The following is a 20,185-nucleotide window of genomic DNA, read 5'->3' as shown; positions in this document are numbered from 1 at the left end:
AGTAATCAAAATTTACAAAAGTATATTAAGCTTTTTTTTTTAATTTCATCCACTTCAGTGTTTTTTTTGTGTGTGTTTTTTTCAATGGCATTGAGTCTCATTTTTAAATCAAACTCATGAGTGGAATTGCCACTGGCATTGATAAAATGCAATTTTTTGAACGTATGTTTTACCGATACACCGGATACATGTGGCATAGAAGCATAGGTTTTAAACGAGCATTTTCCTGCTCACTTTTTGGTCGAAGTTGAAGCTGCCATCACGAAGAAACATGTCGCATCCCGCCGAGTACGCAATATTCGGAATCCTCCTTCTAGCGACCATAGGCCCTGGACTGTTCTTCTCTCTTAGAAGAACCGGCCACCAGACTCTCGATGAAGTATTCCTGGGAAGCCGGACTCTGGCGGCAATACCGCTGGCCCTATCTGCTCTGGCGTCTCTTCTGTCATCGGCGGGCCTCATCGCCTTCACTGCCCACTACTACGCGTACGGAATCCACATGGCCTGGTCTTTCATCACGGTCCAGTTTTGTCTCCCATTCACAGTTCACATCATCGTTCCAGTGCTCTACCGACTAAAGATCACCTCCCTTTTCGAGGTAAGGCAATTTCCATACAAAAGCAGCAGAGTTGTTCGGGCCAAAATTTGTCTTTTGGTAGGATAATTTAGAGCCTCGAATCGCCCGAAGATGATGAGGTACGGCAAACTTGACCTACGTGGCCAGAGTCTGGGCATCTTGGCCCTGATTCGCTGTACAAGCACCAATGTTAGGCTTCTCCGCTGGTAATTTGATTGCCATAGGCCCAAGGCATTTTAGAACCTAAATTTTTCAACCAATGCAAGAGTTACGCTTCACTTTTGACATTTTCTGGTTTCATGAGGCAACTTTGGGAAGATATATATATATGTCTTCAATAATAATGGGAATAGAACATGCTAGAAAAATAGAAAAGACGAACGTCCGCCAGGCGGCGCTACCTAGCCGTGCGTGCGTGTTGTGGGGTGAAGCATCGGGCCTGGACAACTCTTGGAGAGAGGCTGACGGGCGTAGTGTAACTGAACAGCAGTGAAGCTTACATTTACAACTTGTGTAGATATATATATATATATATATATATATATATATATATATATATATATATATATATATATATATGAACAGCATGGGTGAAACACTTTTCTAAATGTGACCCCTCTAAATGAAACGAGTTTCGCTGAGACAAAATACGAAACTACGAAACAAGCACGGCCAGGTTGTCCTTTTGCAGCGCCGACGCGGAAAACCACTGATCTCTATTTTAGTAGGCTGGATCGCGGATCGGGAGCACGTCGGTGTCGCCACCGGCGGCCATTGCTTGACACTAGGCAATACACGCAAGTCTATGGAAGAAACGCACAAAAGTAAGCATATCAAAGCATGTACACTGTGCTCGGAAACGAGTATTTTATGGCGCGCTGCGATCCTTATGTCGGGTGTTTGGAGATCGAATCGGTATTTGTCAAACGTCCGGTCGCCGAATAAAAAAATCAAACGTACCGGAGCACCTACGGCTGAGCTGGCAAGCTTGCTCTCGTAGTGGAGTAAACAAAGGAACTCGCCGTCAATAAGACCGTCCTTAGGGAAGCCCAGAAGTCGATGAATGACAAACAAGTTCCATTTCGACAGCGGCTTTCCGGGAGTGAGCGAATTCCGCGTTGCAAAGCCTTCGACTTGTCGTCTGCTAAACCCAACTCAACGAAACCGCCACCGACTCCGCGGTAACTCTAGGTAACTCTCCCCTCATTGGGTGCCACTACAGCGGAGTCATTCTCGACTAGGGCTGTGCGTCGATAAAAATTTTAACCCGTCTAATCGCCACCCTTTAATCGACTAATTAATCGATTATTCGGTTCAGTTAATTTTCATAAATAATATATTAAAAATAATCCAACTCCTCTTGCCTTTGAAGAGTTATTTTACTCTTTGTTACACGGCGCAAAGGACATTTAGAATTGAGAATGCATATAGTTCAACGATTCAAAAACTCACATATTTTTGCTCCAGCTCCGAAGACAAACAAGTTTGTCCACATTCTCCGACAGGAAGACAAGAAGTCGGAGGTTGTGCGATGCTTTCTTCTTTTTTCAGAGAAAGGAACCTCGATGGAGAAGGCGCTGATTTTTGCCTGCGTTTTGGCGGTTTTGGCAGCTACATGTGTGCTTTGGTCGTAGGCGATAGTGAAGCGAATTTACGCTTCCGCTGTACGAAAACGGCTTTTTGCAGATGATGCATTGGACTCCCTTTGAGTTAAAAACTTCGCCGCTGGAATTTACTTTACACCCAACCTTTCCAGCGAGATTGCCGTTCATACTCGTGAACTCGTCCATTTTTACTTGCCGAATACTGGAACAAGTACCCATGGCGTACTTAGCTTCCCAGCTTGTTTTTCCGCTTGTTTGTCTAGCCTGGGCAGGATGTGTAATAGATCCTCAACACGTGAAGTTTCGTAGTTGCGCGGGGGTCATTTGCGGGCCCGGCTTGTTCGTCAGGCCTCGCGAGAACTGTAATGTATGTCCTCGAACACGCGGCGCTTCGCGAGCGCGAGAATCGAGCCTTGCTCATAGTACCTGGCTGGGAACGTACTTCTTTTGAGTATCCATTAAAAAAAACGATTAACCGGTTGAACAATTTAATCGCGATTAAATCCTTAATCGATTAATCGGAAGGTTAATCGATCAATTACCCAGCCCTACTCTCGACCACAAAATATTTATTTATAAGAACTGCGAGGATTCTGAGTTTTAATGTTTGTATGCAAGCTATTTGACGGGCTTTTCGAAAATCATCCAAAAAGTTTCAGTGCCGACAACAGCCTAGAAACAGGGGAAAACGTCACTTGTTCTTGTTCTTCCCAAAGAGTTCCATGCATTGGCCGGTGTCAATCAATGGCCGCCAGTGGCGACACTCGGCCCCAGCTGCCGAGACCGCGGTCCACGATCCAGCCTACTACAATAGAGATCAGTACGGAAAACGCTTGGCCGCTTTACCGGCAGTTTGGGGTCTTTGGCGGTCACCTTGAATCGCGCGCATAGAAATAGTTGGCGTTTGATCGTGTGCGGGCGAAAAGGTAGGAGAATAAGAAGTAATATTCCGGTTGAAAACGGCGTGCTGGACCCGAGCAGTCGGTCAAGAACATTTAGATTTCTTTCTGTCGGTGCTGCTGGGGCAAGATCATTGCACCTTCTACAGAATAGATGGTTGGCTTCACTACACGGCAATTTGTACGCCTAGGTGGCTCCACCGCACGGCAGCCAAACGTGCTATTTGCCCTCTGCCTTCCGCTTGCCAGTGCTCGGAGCAGACAGGCATAATGTAACTTACATAGGAGGCACTGGCCTGAATAAATTTCTTAAAAATTTGCAATTTTTTAAAACAATAAGTGAAGCCAAGTGCCCTCATAATGGGATAATTATTATAGAAAACAGTATTAAATAAACTAATATATGTTTGTTTTTACTGAAGTGTAATTAAAATCAATAACTCGCCTTTTTGAATGGTGTTATTTTGCTTATTTTAATTATAAGCGTAACAAATACAATTCAACTACAGGCTCGCAAAATTGTCATGCGCAGTGCGCTCTCCAAACTTTTTTTATGATTCTGATACGAATTCATGGCGATCTTAGGAAATGTAATTCATGTAGCTTTTCTTCTACATTTTGTGGATAGATTACAAGGGAATAAAAACAGGGACAAATGAACCACTCCTGTTTAAAGACGAGATCCACCTGCATATACACACTTGTTTAATAGAAGATATAAAGCAACGTTTTTTAATGAGTCTACAACAGTTCACAAGATAATTATTCGGGCCACGTAATGTTATGAAATAGTGCAGGTGGACACTGGACATCCGGGAGAGTGGTTAACTCCACAAAGAATGTTCCTTCCTGCTACCACCAAGGAACGTGCATTAGGGAGCCACCACTGAGAGACGAGGTGCGCGCATAAAGAGAAGTTAAAAAAAAAAGTGTAACTTTGTTTTAGTTGCAATTTTGCAGGATTATCTTCCATACTCCCTCTATGAAGCAGGTGGCATTTTTTACTAATGCTTCTCTACTACACTAAAGGTGGCGCAACCTATTGTCTGAGCAGAGAAGAAAAAATATTTTCCTAGCCCCACCGGTCTCTCTATAGCTCGCCCTCCCTTAATTCTTCGACTGGATCCCGCTTGGCACGTGACCAGAATCCTACTCATAAGCCCGCGCGGTGGGGCTTGTGCCGAGATTCGTCGCCATCACTGAGTAGCGACGAGGACACCTGCTCCGCTGTTTGCAGCGACTCTGTAGCTGCCCATGTGTGGCAGATCATCTATTTTTATTTTTTTACGACGAAAGCTTGACGATACGTTATTTACAGTTAGTTTTTTCCTAGATCCCATCACCTCTAAACTAAAAAATTATGTTGTTTCAGCGAACTATATTCAACATTTTTTTTTTTTTTTTCAAAATAAAGTTTGAGACGAAGCAGAGCGAGGACAAATGACTTCAAAGTCTAGAAGCAAAAGTTACAGAATGAGGGATGCCCTGACCAAAGTTCAGTTGTTTATTTAATAATTTTTTTTTTCAAATACCCACAGCGCCATGGAGAATTACAGTAGGGGGAGGAAGTTGAGAATAAAAATATAAGTAGTTATACAAAAGCTATGAAAACAATAACACCTCATAAATATTTCTATCTCACAACAAAGTTCACGCTTCTTAAAATGCGGTTTACGAAACACTACGAGGCGAGTGCTAAATAAAACATACCGTTAGGAACAGCGTTACCCACCGAGTATGGCAGACCGCTCTAATCCCCCATTGTTTTAGTAAGCATTGAGTTCATGAAAAAATCGGTTTTGGATTGGAATTCATTAACCTTGATCCTTTCACTGCGATATGTAATGTGGCGGGTAAAGGTAGTCTGTTTTCTTTGACAATGCCAGTCCTACAGTGAAATATGTTATTAAACAATTTGAGTCGAAGGTTCTTCCTCCTGTAGCTTAACTCCTTCATTTCAGTCTATCTTTCGCAAGTGACATACCAAGTCGCCTGCCATAATTGTTTAAAACAAAACGGGCAGCTCGGTTTGGTACCTTCTCTAGTTTAGTTGTTTAAATAGCACTGTAAGAGACCCATATAGTGCAAGCATATTCTAAAATTGAGCGAACATGCGAAAAATGAAGTGTTCCATTCAGAGAAGGTAGCACAGACTGAAAATTCCGAGAGAGGAAACCACGCATTATTGAGGCTTTAGACACAGTATAATCAACTTGCTTATTCCAACTTGGGGTCGAAGTTAAGAATTCCCAAAGATATTTGTATTGGTAGGTGACAGTGACGGGTTTGTCATTGATTGTATAAGCACCAAATGACAGATCAAGGCGTCTAGTAAAACGAATATGAACGATTTTCTAAAAAATGATATTCATTTCCTACAGTTTTCATCAATCAGTAATAGCATTTATACCTGCCTGTAGAATATCGATGTCATCACTTTCTCGTATTTTTCGATAAACAACACAATTGTCCGCAAAGAATCGCACTAAAGACGACACAAGATTGACGATATCGTACAAATACAATATACATATTAGCGGCCTAAGAGCGTACGCTTGTGGAACTTCTGATGTCATGTCAGCGTATTCGGAGTTGAGGCAGTTTAACTCACCTTATTTTTTATTGAGGCACAAATATTGGCGTGTCCAATATTCCACTCTTTTATCATTTCTGTAACCATGAAGGTTTGCTCTTAGAAAATCGCGGGAGACAACATCATTGGCCTTACTGAAATCAAGAAAAATGCAGTCAATACTATCACAGCCATCAAGAGCCTCAGCCAGTTAGTGTACTAATTGTTATTTGTTTCACGCACAAGTAACCTTGGCGAAATTCATGTTGGTACGTATGCAGTATTTCCTAAGAATTTACGTGATGGATTATGCATGTGTATAAAATGTGGTCAATTACCCTACACGCAATACCAGTCAGTGAACTTGGACGGTAATTCGTGACTACATTCTTTGGACATCCCTTGTGTATCAGAACCACCCGACAAAGCTTCCAACCTACCAGTAATGATGCGGTACTAAATATTTATTAAAGGGAACATAAGGATCCAGATATATAATCCCAGAACATGACACCACAATAGAGAGAAGAATATTATTGGAGCCTGTTGCATTTGCTTACATCCCGTTCATTTAAAGGCTTCGTCATTCCTTCTGCTTCGAGCCTAATCAACAGCATCTCATTAGTCTCAAAAGGGCTCATCGAAAGAAACATCCCGCTGTGCAGAAAAGGCTAAGCAAGAAATAAAAAAATAAAAAAAGAATTCAAAATCTGGGTTTTATTAATATCAGTTTGCACAACGGTCATCCTGTTTAAGCGTAGAAACGAGGCTATCACTTTCGCTAGTGTTTCGCACGTATCTCCGAAATTCCGTTGGGTTATTAGTTGTTTGGCTGTTTGAATGCTAGTTTTCAGGAATACTGTTTGTGCAGCTTGGTAATATCGCCTGCAAGTGGAGTGCTACGGTACTCTAGGAACGCCCTTCGCTTATTTTTAATAAGGCTGCGGACCCGCCAAAATACCCAAGGTTTGTCATGTGCACGCATTCAAGTAAACATTGAAAAGGAACAAAGCTATTAGTCCATTCGGACATTTTATTTCTAAAAAAGGAAAGTTGCTGCAGAGAGGCTTGGACTGCTTTCGCTTGGAAATGCGAAAGCATGATGCACGCACTAGGCACAGCGGAAGCGTCGAGCCACCGTGGCGCCGGGAAAGCGTGCTCGCCGCGCACCCCGGAGACCGAAATGTACGAACTTTTATTGTTAGAGCCATTAATTTACTTTTTTTACAGAAACGTCCCTGATTAAAATTTGGCGTGTTTTTACTTTTTGCGCCGCGCCGCCAACAGTTCGGCTGGCCCCTTAGCAACAATGACGCCGTTGCTATGGAGGCACGTGACGCGTCGCAGGCGATGGGAATCTATGTGCCTTCTTCGCTATACACAGAACGCGGGCTTCACTCATTGAGACAACTAATTCTTTCGCATTAAAACACGCCACAGATCGTCGATATTCATATCTTCAGCCAACCTTTCGAAGGTTGCAAGATACGAGTAGATTGCACGCGACATACCGTCTGCGTTGCCTGCCTAGTTATATAAAAACACCTTCCCTGAGTTTGACCAACCAACATTGGTATTTGCTAGGTTAACATCTGCCACGACTACTTTATGGTCGCTGGTGCTAGGAATTGCCTGCGTATTTAAGATAATGTCTTGCGTGTTGGATAAAAGTAAATATAGAATATGACCTGTTTCATCGTTTCGCATTGGTTAAAAAGCGAGCTGTTCAAGCGAACACAGGTCCATAAGTCTGAAAACTTAGGTGTATAGTTCTCCAACACTAGTAGCGTGATTATTCGTCTTCCAATTAATTGCAGGTCGATTGGAGTCACCTTCAATTATAATTTTAGTGCATACAATAACAGGAACAATTTTCGATAATGATCTTAGGACACTCGGCTGTGTACCTGGTGGTTTGTAAAAAGCACCGACGGCCGGCCGTTCATCATTACCGAAAGAAAGTTCACATCAAATGTTTTCAACGTCTTCACGCTGAATCTGCATTTCGTTGGAAACAATACTTTCATGAACAATAACAAATACACCACCCCCACAGACATTTCTGTCTTTCCTATAGCAGGAGTAAATGCCGGGGAAGATCTCTTGACCGTGAACATTGTCGTCCAGCCCTGACTCAGTCCCAATCACAACCTGTGACTCAGTCATGTTTACAAGCAGCCGCAGCTCATCAACTTTGTATTTTACTATTCTACAGTTAACAAAGTTTATACGCATTGGACATCCTTTGCATTTATTAGGCAGTAAATGCCAAGTCACCACCATTGCCTTACCATCCAATGTGTAATTGACCCCATCTAAAAGTCAACAGTCACGTTTCAACACAACCTTCCTCTCCGAACGACGTTGATCCTTCGCATACTCCCACAATTCCTTTTTAACAGCACGAACTGATTTCGAGAGGTCTTACGAGGTGCTAACAGTTGTATCTTTTAATTCGCGAACATTAAACAGAATTATTTCCTTATGTTTCAAAGAACAAAAACTTACAAAGAGTAGTCGGTTACGATCAGAAGACTGCTTGCCTAGCCGGTATGCCTTTTTGATAAGAATATTATTTACTCCTAAGAGTGTGTGACACAGATTTGTAACAAGTTCTTCACAAGCATTGGCACTTTGTTCTATATATGATTCAGGGAATTCATAATGCTCAGATTATTGCGGCAGTTGCGACTTCCAAGTGTTTCTACCAGGCATGACAAAGCATGTAACTGTGTAAGTTGTGCATCACATATTTATTTATAGTCTTGGAGAACAGTTTGAATATAGTAAAGTCTATCAATTTTCGATTCCACACATTCTAGTCGGCTGCACAAGTCATTCAATTGGGAATCGGCCGATGCCAAATTTCCTTCGATTTGGTATAACTTGGTCATTATGGGCTCTTGTCTAATCAGTAATACCTTTAGCTGAACTTGAGGACCAGGATTCAATTCAATCTTGTCATAAAAAAATTGAAAGCAAAAAGCAAAGCGCGTAGATTCGGTGCAACAAAAAGCGCCTCCTGACAACGTTGCTTGTCGCCGAACAAGCACTCATTGGTACATGCAACACTTGGAGTGGAACCAGCAAGACATGGACATGAAAACGTGCAGGACGAAAGCCAACCTGCGTCAACAGAACACTTGCTAACCGTGACACCAACAAAAATCCGGTTCCACGCCCCGGCGCCGAAATGATGCCTCCCGGCTTTTGTAGATGGTATTCTCCAAGAGTGTCACTGAGATCACTGCAACGTTCGTAGCGGATGATGTCGTTCTCGCCGAAACCGAATGCCGCGCACATTTCGTTCTCATAGTCATTGCAGTTGCAGAATTCGTCTAAGGTGAGGTGAGGTGAGGTAGACTTTATTGGGTCCAAGACTCTTAGATCCCCGTGTCAACCGAGTCTCTCTTAGGGAGAGACTCTTGACGAAACGATCCCCTCGGTCGACAGACGAGACGCGATGTTCCCGGCGGTGTCCGAGGCCAGCTGGACTAGAATTTTCTGAGTCGTGGGGTCAGGATCCCGCAGGAAGGATTCCCAGGCGCCTGGTTGCCTGGCTTGCTTGATGAACTCCTTATCCTTCGAATGAAGAAGCAGCTCCGGACACCCCCAGAGTATATGGTGGAGTGTGGCGATCTCGCCACAGTTCCTGCAAGACGGGTCGTAGTATCTGGGTACCACGAGTGCAACTGCGCCGGGTTGAGGAAGGTCTTCGTCTGGACTTGACGGAGGATGGTGGATTCTGCCTTGCTGAGAGTGCTGTGAGCCTCTGGGTAGGCTCGGCGTTCTACTCGGTAGTGGTCTAGCACCCCCTTAAAGGTGTAGAGGTTGTCGTGGTTCCTCGTAGCGAAGGCCGAGTGCTCACTTGGTGTGCTAGCCCGGTTGGTAAGAGCGCGGGCTGCACTGTGAGCACTCTCGTTGCCTGGGAGTGACGCATGGGCTGGAGACCACAGTATGCGGACTGGGTGGTCGATCAGACGATGACCAGTGGCGATCTTGAGGGCTTTGTAAGAGATGTGACCACGCATGTACTGGCGGATGGCCATCTGGCAGTCAGTGACGATGACTTTCGTGGTGCTGAGGGTGAGGGCCAAGGCGTTGGCTGCTTCCTCTGCCTCTGCACTGTTGCTGGTATACATGCTGCCTGCCGTAAAGATTTGGCCGGAGCGATTCGTAACTGCAAGGGTCATTCGACCCCTGTCAGCTGAGGCTGCGTCGACATAGGTCACCTCGGAGTCGTCGTAGCCTTGCTGTAGAGTGTTCTCCAGAGCCTTAACTCTGGCCATGCCTCTGCCTGCGTCGTGCACTGGACGCACGTGACGAGGTAGAGGCGAAATCCTTAGTTGCTCGCGTAGCTCGTTTGGAAGCCAGCCTCGCGTACTGTGCCCTGTTGGGTGGTAGTTGATGCCCAAAGATGTGAGGATGGTTCTTCCCGGTGTGGTCAGAGGTAGCCTTTCGTAGTGGGCTATCCTTTGTGCCTCAATGATTTCCGAGAGGGTGTTGTGAAGCCCAAGCCTCTCGAGTCACTTGGTCTCTGTTGAAGCGGTTAGGTGAACCGCTTTCTTGTATACGCAGCGGATGATGCGATCGATGGCATCCTTCTCCGTGAGTGTCAAGTCCAGGAAGGGTGCAATGTAGGCAATCCGGCTAATGACGAAGGCTTTGATAAGGCGAATGACATTCCGCTCTTTCATCCCGTACCGTTTTCCGGCGATTCTTGCTATGAGTCTTCCTACTTGCTGTGCGTGGTTACGGAGGACTCCGATGCTCTATGTGTTCTTGCCATCTTCTTGCAACCACAGACCGAGTATCCGAAGTCACCGGGCCCGAGGGACGTCTTTGCTTCCGACCTGCAGTATGATGCTTGAGGGAGTTTTTACCGTGGTGCCGGCCATGAGTAGCAACTCCGACTTTTCCTGAGAGCAGGCTAGTCCGCGCTCCTTAGCGTAGGCTTCCACGATGCCGATAGCTTCTTGCAGCGAGTCTTGGATGGCGCCATCGCTTCCTCTTACCATCCACAGAGTGATATCGACTGCGTATGTGCTGTGGTGAAGGTTGGGGATGCCTTGTAGTTTCGTCGGTAAATCTTTCATGGCGATATTGAAGAGAAACGGAGAGAGCACTGCTCCTTGCGGTGTTCCGACTCCGCCCAGAGTTTGCAGGTCAGATTGGAAACCACCGATCGAGACCTGCACCTGCCTACTTGATAGGAAGTTCTGTATGTATTTGAAGATGCGCTCGCCCACATCAATGGAGTTTAGCCCACGGTGGATGGCTGCGTGGCTGACATTTTCGAATGTTTTCGAGATGTCCAGCCCGAGTATGGCTCTGGTGTCCCTTTTGGGTGCGTATCCCCGTGCCACAATCTGATGATACAGTCGGAGCATCACGTCCTGCGTCGAAAGCTTGGGTCTGAACCCGACCATCATGTCCGCGAAGACTCTGTTGGCTTCTGCGTACCTGTTAAGGCGATTGAGTACGACATGCTCCAAGACCTTCCCGAGACAGGACGTGAGCGAAATGGGGCGCAGGGCGTCCAGTTAGGTTTTTTCCCAGGCTTGGGTATAAACACCATCTTCGCAGTCTTCCAGGATTCTGGGATTTCTCCTTTTTGCCAGCAGACGTTAAAGTATGATGTTAGCCGGTCAATCTCTCTGTCATCCAAGTGCCGCAGTAGCTTGTTGGAGACTTCATCAGGTCCTGGAGCGGAGCGGGTCTTGAGCTCTCGGATCGCAGCCACGACTTCGAAGGGTCGGAACTCTTTGTCTAGCGTAGGGTTTGGCTGGCCCGTGTATTCCATCGCAGGTGTTGGCGGAGCTCATCCAATATACTTGTTCTGTACTGCTTGGACAAGCTCTTTTCCATCTCCCTTGAATGAGTTCAGGATACACTCCATCTGATTTCGGACTGTGGTTCGGCTTTATCCGGGGTCGAGGAGATGTCGAAGGATGTTCCACGTCTTTGGAGTGTTAAGAGCTCCTTCGAACTCGTTGCAGGTGTCTTCCCATTGCCTAGTTGTGAGATAGGTGGCGTGACTCTCGATGGTCTTGTACAATGTTGCGATTCGCTTGTGTAGCCGACGATTTCCTTTCTTTCGCCTTAAGCGTGCTCCAAGGTGTGTCTTCATTTCCCATAGGTGCAGGAGCCGACTGTCCGCCGCGGTCAGATTTGCTTCCTCGGGAATGTTTCTTGTGGCTGAGGCCTCAACTTCTCTGATGCCTGCTGTCCACTGATCCAGGTCCTTGATCTCTCCGTCTCGGTCCACTTCGTCAAGCTCCTGCCTGAAAGTGTCCCACTCGACTAATCGCAGAGACCTTCCCGTGGGCTTCGTAGGGCCGCGCCTCAGGAGATTGTTGAGGATATAGTGGTCACTGCCCAGAGTTTCCAGGGTGTTGTGCCATTCTGCGTCCAAGCAGTGACCGAGTGTGAGGTCTGGTGATGTGTCTTTGCATCCGCCCGTGGCTTTCCGAGTTGGCTGCGTCAGGTCTGTGAGTAGGTCCAGTCCCAGGGTGGCAATGTCCTGCCAAAGCTGCCGACCCTTAGCACTATCTTGCGAATAGCCCCATGACATCTGTGGTGCGTTAAAGTCACCAACGATGAGCAGAGCTTTTCCCTTGGCCATGCTTATGGCGGCGCGCAGGAGCTGGTGAAACGAGTGTCGTGCCTTCGGAGGAGTGTATACATTGAGGATGAACGTGCTGCGATGGCTCTTCTTCTTGCCCGCCAAGATTTCGATGAAGGTGTGCCTGATGTTTTCGATGCCGGTTGAAGGAAGTTGTGCTGGTAGGTTGCGTCGCACCAGCGTGGTGAGTCGTATGACCCCTGATGAGTTGGTGTGATTAAAGGCTTGGTATCTCGGAATGGTGATGGCCTTCCACGTATGGCCAAAACGTCTGGTCTGCGTTCTGGTGGTAGGGATTGTAGGTACTAGTGAAGGTGTCCCCTCCTCGTAGCCAAGCTTCGTCAATTCCACCGCCACACAATGCAACCTTTACTTGTCTTGGCCATTGTTGGGTTGTGGGAGTCTGTCAAGGATGGTCTTCAAGTAGTGCTTTACTTCGCGCATCTCGCCTTCCAGCTGGTCTATGCGTGTGTCTATGTCTTGGTTGGTCGTGTCCTGTTGCATGGCCACTCCTTCATCCTTGGGGGTTGTGCCCGAGGGGGTAGAAGTGAGGGGTGTCATGTTGCGGCGGACAGCCCTCCTCTTGGGAGTTGGTCCTGCTTCATTTCTCGGCAAGTCGAGTTGCTGCTGTACTGCGCTATACCAAACTTCGGCCTCCTTCCTTCGTCTTTCGGACTCTGCAGTTTGTAGCAGAAGTCGTGCTACTGTGTCTTGAAGGTTCTCCATCATAGTCTTCAACTCTGAGAGCTTGGTGGAAGTCTTGTCTGCAGTGCGTGAGGTTGCCTTGGTCTTGGGGTGACCGGCTACCACCTCGCTCCACCCGATGCTGTGTCTGGCCTCTGATCTTGACCTCGACCTGCTGGGTTTGGCTAGTCGACAGGGAGTTCTGCTCCGTGACCTGGATCGGTCCCTCGGTCTTGATCTCGCGCGAGGCGTCTCAAGTGGGGGGAACTCGGAGCTGCGCAGGGTTGGGCTCTCGACATTGGTGGTATCTGGTGGTGCGGCGGGTTTCGCATTGGGTGGAGTGCGAAATAATTTTTTGCACTGCCTTGCTCCCGTTGGGTGACCCTTGCCACACATTTCACAGGTCGGCACACATGTGTGACCTTGTTCGGGGTTGAGCGTACCGCAAGTACGACATCTCGTTGGGCCTGTTCTTGGACACACATCAGCACGGTGTCCTAGGTTACCGCAGTCCTCGCAGTACTCTCGTTTCTTCTTTTGGAGAAAGCATCGCGTTTCCACACAGCCATATCGTAACCAGAATGGAACGCGGCGACCTTGAAAGAGGATGATAACCGAGTTGGACTGACCCATTCTCCTCGCTTGTGCGATGCTTGGGTTGCCGGGGTGTACCAAGCTTGTAGTGATTATGTCATCGGTGTCTTCCGCAGGAATGACATGGATGACCCCCTTGACGGTATCGTCTGGTGCTACCAAGTACGTTGCTACGGGGTACTGGCGACCGTCAACTTCAATGCCTTGGATAGAATTGAGTTTTCCCGCTCGAGTTTCGTCAGGCGTGCTGAAGATCAGCGTATTCTGCTGCTCGTTGTACCTAAAGGTGTCGGTTCGAAATCGTGCGATGTCGTCTATTTCCGCCGCCTTGGAAATACTTCGTTGGAGAACTATGCGATTTACCGTTCGCAAATTCAATCCTCCCCTGAGTCGCAGAGCTACTTTGATGTCGTCCTCCGGCAATCTAGTCGGCATTGGCTTCGGAGTCGAGCGAGGCCTATTTGCTCCTTCGCGCCAACCGTGAGGCTTAGCAGTGTTCTGGAGAGCTCTAGAGGCCTCTTGCCTCTTGCGTAACGCCTTTCGGACCGCCGTTGTCCATCCAGCTCCCCTCGCATAAAAATCCTTCTTGGAGATATCTTCCCCCAAAACCACAGCTCGACCCAGGCAATACGTAGGATCACCGGTGGTTTCTTCTCGAGGCGCCGAAGTCTCCGACGCATTCGACAAGCCGTCGACTTCCATGCCGATCGATTTTTGCGATTTTCGACGTCCAGGGGTTGAATGTCGGCTTCGCTGACCACAGACGCAAAAAGCAAAGCACTGGCCAGCACATCTCCGCACAGAACTCACCAAAAAACGGCGGAGCCCATTGAAGCCTGCCAGCAGTGGCGACCCGTTTCTTCTTCCTTTCTCTTCAGCGGGGAAGTTTGGTTGTGAGATTGCCGCGTTTTGACTGCGGATCCTGTGGAGTTGCTGTCTTAAGACATTATTTTCTTGCCTAAGGGTGGCCATTTCGGCTCTGATGTTGGCTAGCTCATCTGCTAGTTCCTTGGGGACGGTTGGGGGGGTTAGGGCCGAGGTGGAGGTGTGGGAGGCCCCATCATCGGAGCTTACCGATTTGTCTTTACCGGCGGTCGTCTGTGATGTCGACGGGAGGGTGTCCCACCCCTTGTGGTTGGCCTTGGGCCGGGGTTTGGATGAGGTTTGTTGTCGATTGGTCGATGGGGATCTCTTCTGCCTCGATTGGGACCTCGTTTGGGCTCTTTCATTTATCGCGTCCTTGGCCCTGGAACGGCCGCGTTCCTGCAGAGCGGGCCATTCCTGTTGGATTAAGGGTTCAGAGGGGTGTTTTCTCTCTCTTTTTCTCTCTCCCTCTCGGGCGGCGGGTGTTGGGGGAGAAGCATGGCTATGGGTCTACCTTGTGTCGAGGCCTCCGGAAATATTGCGATGCCGTTCGTGTGGTTCATCATTGTGTATCCAGTGTGGGGGCGTGGAGCCCTGAGATGGTGGTGATGATCATGAATTCGAGCTCAGCCACTATTCTTGAGACGAAGGCCGTCAGGGCTGCCCTGATTTCCGCCTGGATAGCTGCACGAAGTGCTTCATCCAGTTGTGTTGGGGACGGCGATGGTGGTGTATGCAGAGGTCGACCGCGGTTGATATTTCTCCGCACGGACGACACCAAGTCTTCGGTATCGGCGGTTGTAGACGTCTCCCACCGAGAAGGCAGGAGCGGGAACTCCTCTGTCCCTCGGAAATGTGGCTGTGATGATTGAGTGTCTGATAGTTGCCGGGTAGTACTAGTATTTTCCTTTGGGGTTCGGTTTTCGTCGGATGTTCCCTTCATTTGTGGATTAGCCTAGAGCAGACTTGAGAGCAGTTCTTTAGCCAGTGGAGTGAAGGTGTGATGAAGGATCATTTCCGTCGCTACACACTTTTGGTGGAAGTCATTCAGCACCTCCGCGGAATTCCCCGAGTGACCGCACATGCACCGCGCTGGTGTCGCATGCACTCACGAAAGAGTAGAGAAGAGAGGAGGAGGAGCAGCAGCGTGCGCCTCAGGCGAACTGGGAGGGGGACGGCCGCGATCATTTGGGGAGACCGGGAGCCGAGGCTGGTTGGGGTCGGCTGCCAGAGAAGTATGCGGTAGGGTTGGGTGAGTCCCACTAGCTGTTTTGCAGGGGAGGCTGGTTGGTTCCGTGGGATGCCTACTGCTGTTGTCATTCTCGCTCCGGCTTCTTTCAAACGCGTTTTGAGGTGGACCCGCTTGTGTAAGGACGTTTGTCTTCCCTCTTGTGTTCTTCGTGGAGCAGCGAAACAAGCAGTGGCCAACTTACTGTCTCCGTCGCATATCGATGTCACCAAAAGGAGGCGCGCTCCGTGCAGGCCAAAATGCCCCGCGGGAGGATGATTCCGGCAAACCAAAGGGCTCGATATGCCGACCTCCAGTCATCGCTCTCCGCAATTGGGACCGCTCGGTGGGTGACGGCACAGATCGGCAGCGCATCTCTCGTCTGGGCATCCCGCCATCTCCTTGGCTGCACCACATGAGTTGACGATTGCGGCCGCAGTTTGACGATGATGGGGGCCCCCGAGTATCCACGTCTCCACGAATCCAGGCGCCCCCGTGTCTCGAGAAGGATCTCTCTCCCCTGCGTTGCGACACAGCTGCACCGTGGCACCGAGTGGGGGTGGTGGGTTTGTGGCCCACACGTTCCGGCTCGGTGTTTCCTGACCTGCATGGAGTATACGCGCAAAGGTAGGTCTGCCTCTCCATGGGTTGTTTTCTGCTTGTGGAGGTTCCGATATTGATGTTGATGTGAGCGGGGGCATCTCCATGGAGGTCTGCCGGTTGTGATGGCGATCCCTTTGAGTCATTTTGTGTTCTTTAGCCCGATAAACCCTGTACCACCGCGGGCCCAGAGTCACGTGGTCAGGCATACTTGGGCCCTCAAAAAAGACGAAGATTGATGTGCCTTTTCCCTTACGGGCGATGTCCAGGATGGTCCCTTTTGCCTCCACCATAGTCCGAATTACCTGTAGAGAGTGTTCGCCGGCCATGCCATGCACTGTTCCCACGGAGGCGTTTGTCGGCGTAGCTGGGAAAGAGCGCACCGGAATTTAGACCAGGTTGCGGACGAGCAGAATCCTGTCTCTGGTTTCAATGTAGGTGTGTCAACCGCTAGGAGGTTTTAGGAGGATTTAGTCGGATGTTTGTGACGGCCGTCTTGCTGAAAGCGCTTCTGATTTCTTTAGAAATTTTGCTCCGTTGTGTTGCTTCGAATGGGCGACTTTCTAGCGAGGGATGAAAAAGCACGGTGTAGAGTTTATCGATTTGGTCTGTTGGCTTTTTGAGTTTTCTCTCCGATCGGTATGTGACCAGCGTGTAGCCATCCTGGGTCAGGAATTCGGCAGGCGCAACCTCGCATGGACGGCGCTCACCTGGCGGATCATGACTGGTCGGTGCTGCTGTTCCGACGCTAGGCTACCCGTCGGGATTGTCCCCCCCAAGGCACTCGAAGCTGTTCGATGTCGGCACGTTCACCCCCGTTATTTCGCCGTTGTTAGTGCTTAACTCGGGTGTCTCGTTCATTACCCCCCGCAGGGGGCACCTGTGAAAGCAGGTGTTTGGAGAGTGGCGTCTCCACGGACCCCGAGCCCCGCAGGGGGCGCCTGCGCCTTAGGTGCTAGGTGCTTGGTGAGTAGCGACACCACGGACCCCAGCCACATTGGCTACATTACGGATCCTGAGTAGAAAGTGGGTAAGACCCACTCACGTCTTGCTGTGCGTGGCGAGCCCGTGTCCAGGGAAAAGGGCATCCTGGTGGTTGAGCCGAGCCCGGGGTAGGTTTGGACCCTTCGGGGCCCCCCGGGTGAGGCAACACACTACTTTGGCCCCTGCTTCCTGTAGACGGGTGTCCTGGTAAGGCCCGACCTGGATGATCCAGTCAGTCGCCTTTTCTCCTACTATCCCCTCTCTTCTTTTACTTATAAATCTCTCCCTTTTCTTCACTCCACCTTCCTTACGCCCTTTTCATCTCCTTTGGCGGCAAGGGCCAACCTTGTGTGGTAATGAATTATCTAAATTCTAACCACGCTTGGGTATAGCACCCGGGCAAGTGCTAATGGCTCAACGGTACCAGCAAAGCCCTATTTGTTATGGGTTGTTGACCATTCCCTTTGTTGGACTCGGTGGTGGGTGGCACACCATGGGTGCTAAATTTTTTTCCCATTCGTATGGGTTCCAAAGCAAAATCTTTTCTAGATCGGCTTTTGAAAAGGGGTCGGACCGAAGAAACATCAAAAAAAGCAAGCCCTACAATGCCAGTTATTACCTTTCCAAAGTTTCTGGTAATACACTCGGAGAACAACCAACCACTCTCAAAGCTTTCACCTTTTTTAGTTGCAAAGACCCTAGAAAACGTGATAGGAAAGGACTTCAAAGCGAAAAACCTTCTCTCAGGCGACATGCTTGTGGAAGTCACTACTGCGAAGCAGAGTACGGCACTTCTGGCTCTCAACAAAGTAAGGGAATACAAAGTATCTGTGACCCCACACCGTTCACTCAACAGCACGCAGGGCGTCATCTCCGAAGATGACCTTCTCGAAATTCCCACCGACGAGATCGTTGAGGGACTTTCACGTCAGGGTGTCGTTTCTGTGCGACGTATTACCCTCCGGCGTGATGGTGAAGAGCGACCCACAAAACATTTAGTATTAACCTTCGACTCGACTACGCTTCCTCAAACAGTCAAGGCCGGATATTTAAACTGTAGGCTTCGGCCATACATCCCAAATCCAAGGCGTTGCTTCCGTTGCCAACGTTTTGGACACGGAACAGCCTCTTGCAGGGGAAAGGCTTGCCAAGTGTGCAAGTACTGACCACCCCACCGATAACTGTGGTAAAAACACTACTATTTGTGTCAACTGTCAGGGACCTCACCCGGCATACTCTCGCAGCTGTCCTGTTTGGAAAAGAGAGAAAGAAATTATTTCCCTGAAAGTCAAAGACAATATTTTCTACACAGAAGCAAGAAAACGACACTCATTTTTATCTCGAGGTTCGTTCGCCGAGGCCGCGCGCAGGGGACCTGCGCGGTCAACGGTGTCAGCAGGAACACAGACGTCGACGGACGACCTGTGTGTCCACCCCAAGTCCCCATCAACCTCACCTGGAGTGGTACAAGCCACTCCCCTCGCTGACCGAAGGGAGGATCCTGGTCCGTCAGGGTCCACCCAAGCGCAGAGGTGTGGACCCCCTGCGCCCGCTAAAACCCAGCTGCCTCGAGGTCGGGGAATTCCCCCTCGCACCTCTGAAGGCGCCCGGAAACTCGGTGAGCCGTCGGGGTCGCAGGCCCATAAGGATCAGCCTGCGGCAACCTCCGGTGAACCAATGGACGAGAGTGGGTCGAAGTCGGACGAGGACAGACTCCACTCAAGTTCGGAGTCCCTACCTTCGGCCTCCGGTGGTACCACCGGAAGGCCGAAAGATACGGCTAAAAAGAAAAATGCTCCCCGCGTCAAAATAGATTTTAAGGTCTAGTGAAACATATACCCTTAAGATATATATATATTTTTTCCTGTTTGTGAGATGGCAGAAACAGTTCTCCAGTGAAACTGCAGAGGCTTACTCCGGAACTATGACGACGTTTACTCTCTACTAGATCTTCATCACCCACTAGCGTTCTGCCTTCAGGAGACTCATTTGAACACGAATCATACTAACATCCAAACGCGCTTCCAGGTTTTTCGTAGGGACCGTCTCCATTCATCCCACACATCTGGCGGTGTAGCTATAATTGTTGCAAGGTCTACCTCTTGTGTCGAGGTACCACTTAATACCACATTAAAGGCTGTGGCAGTTCGCATCTTGTCTGATAGACTGATAACTGTTTGTTCTGTGTATATTCCTCCAAGCTACACCTTATCTCGCAGAGAGCTGGAATCTCTTTATGACGAACTCCCCCAACCAGATCTAATCCTAGGAGATTTCAATGCTCATAACCCTATGTGGGGCAGTGGACGACGTGACACACGTGGCTCGATGATTGAGTGTTTTCTTTCTTCTACTGCTTTATGCCTGTTAAACAAACTAGAGCCTACATATTTCAGCGCTCCAACTCGTTCGTTCACATCCATTGATCTGTCACTAAGTGACCCAACATTATTCCCCCTTTTTTCATGGGCTGTTGATCCCAACCCATATGGGAGCGACCATTTTCCCATAATTTTAAACCGCATCAATCTACCCGCTACACTATCCACACGAACACCCAGTTGGAAGTTCGAAGAGGCAAACTGGGGTACTTTTAGTGAGGCCACTCAGCTCGCTTCCCCATCATTTGACAATCTGTCTGTCAATCAAATCACCAGTCTGCTTAGTGGTCACATTCTTCATGCTGCAATGATAGCTATCACCATGACCTCGTCTCACCTACCCCGTCGCCCTAAACCATGGTGGAATGCCGACTGTGAAAAATCGAAAAGAAAGCAAAACAGAGCCTGGGGGATTTTCAGACGTTACCCAACGCAAACTAATCTAATCAAATTTAAACAAATGAAGGCTCGTGCGAGATACATACGCCGCCAGTCTAAACGTCAAAGTTTCCGAGGATATGCATTCTCGATTAACTGCACTGCCACTAGCAAAGAAGTGTGGGATAAAATTCA

The 20,185-nt window shown here is 48.7% G+C and overlaps 1 protein-coding gene across 1 annotated transcript in view; it reads left to right on the top strand.

The window, feature by feature from the left end:
* The first annotated feature begins 271 nt into the window (after positions 1–271).
* The window catches only part of LOC120849738 (sodium-coupled monocarboxylate transporter 2), an 84,549-nt gene continuing 64,635 nt past the window's right edge, over positions 272–20,185 (top strand). The window contains exon 1 of the mRNA XM_040221943.3: positions 272–598. Coding sequence (XP_040077877.3) covers positions 272–598 — 327 coding nt within the window. The remainder of the gene's footprint in view (positions 599–20,185) is intronic.

The sequence above is a fragment of the Ixodes scapularis genome, unplaced genomic scaffold, assembly GCF_016920785.2.
Source record: "Ixodes scapularis isolate PalLabHiFi unplaced genomic scaffold, ASM1692078v2 PGA_scaffold3__209_contigs__length_174095766, whole genome shotgun sequence".
NCBI classification, from domain to species: domain Eukaryota; kingdom Metazoa; phylum Arthropoda; class Arachnida; order Ixodida; family Ixodidae; genus Ixodes; species Ixodes scapularis.
Note: the sequence above shows the minus strand (reverse complement) of the source record. Positions and strands in the feature narration are given on the sequence as shown.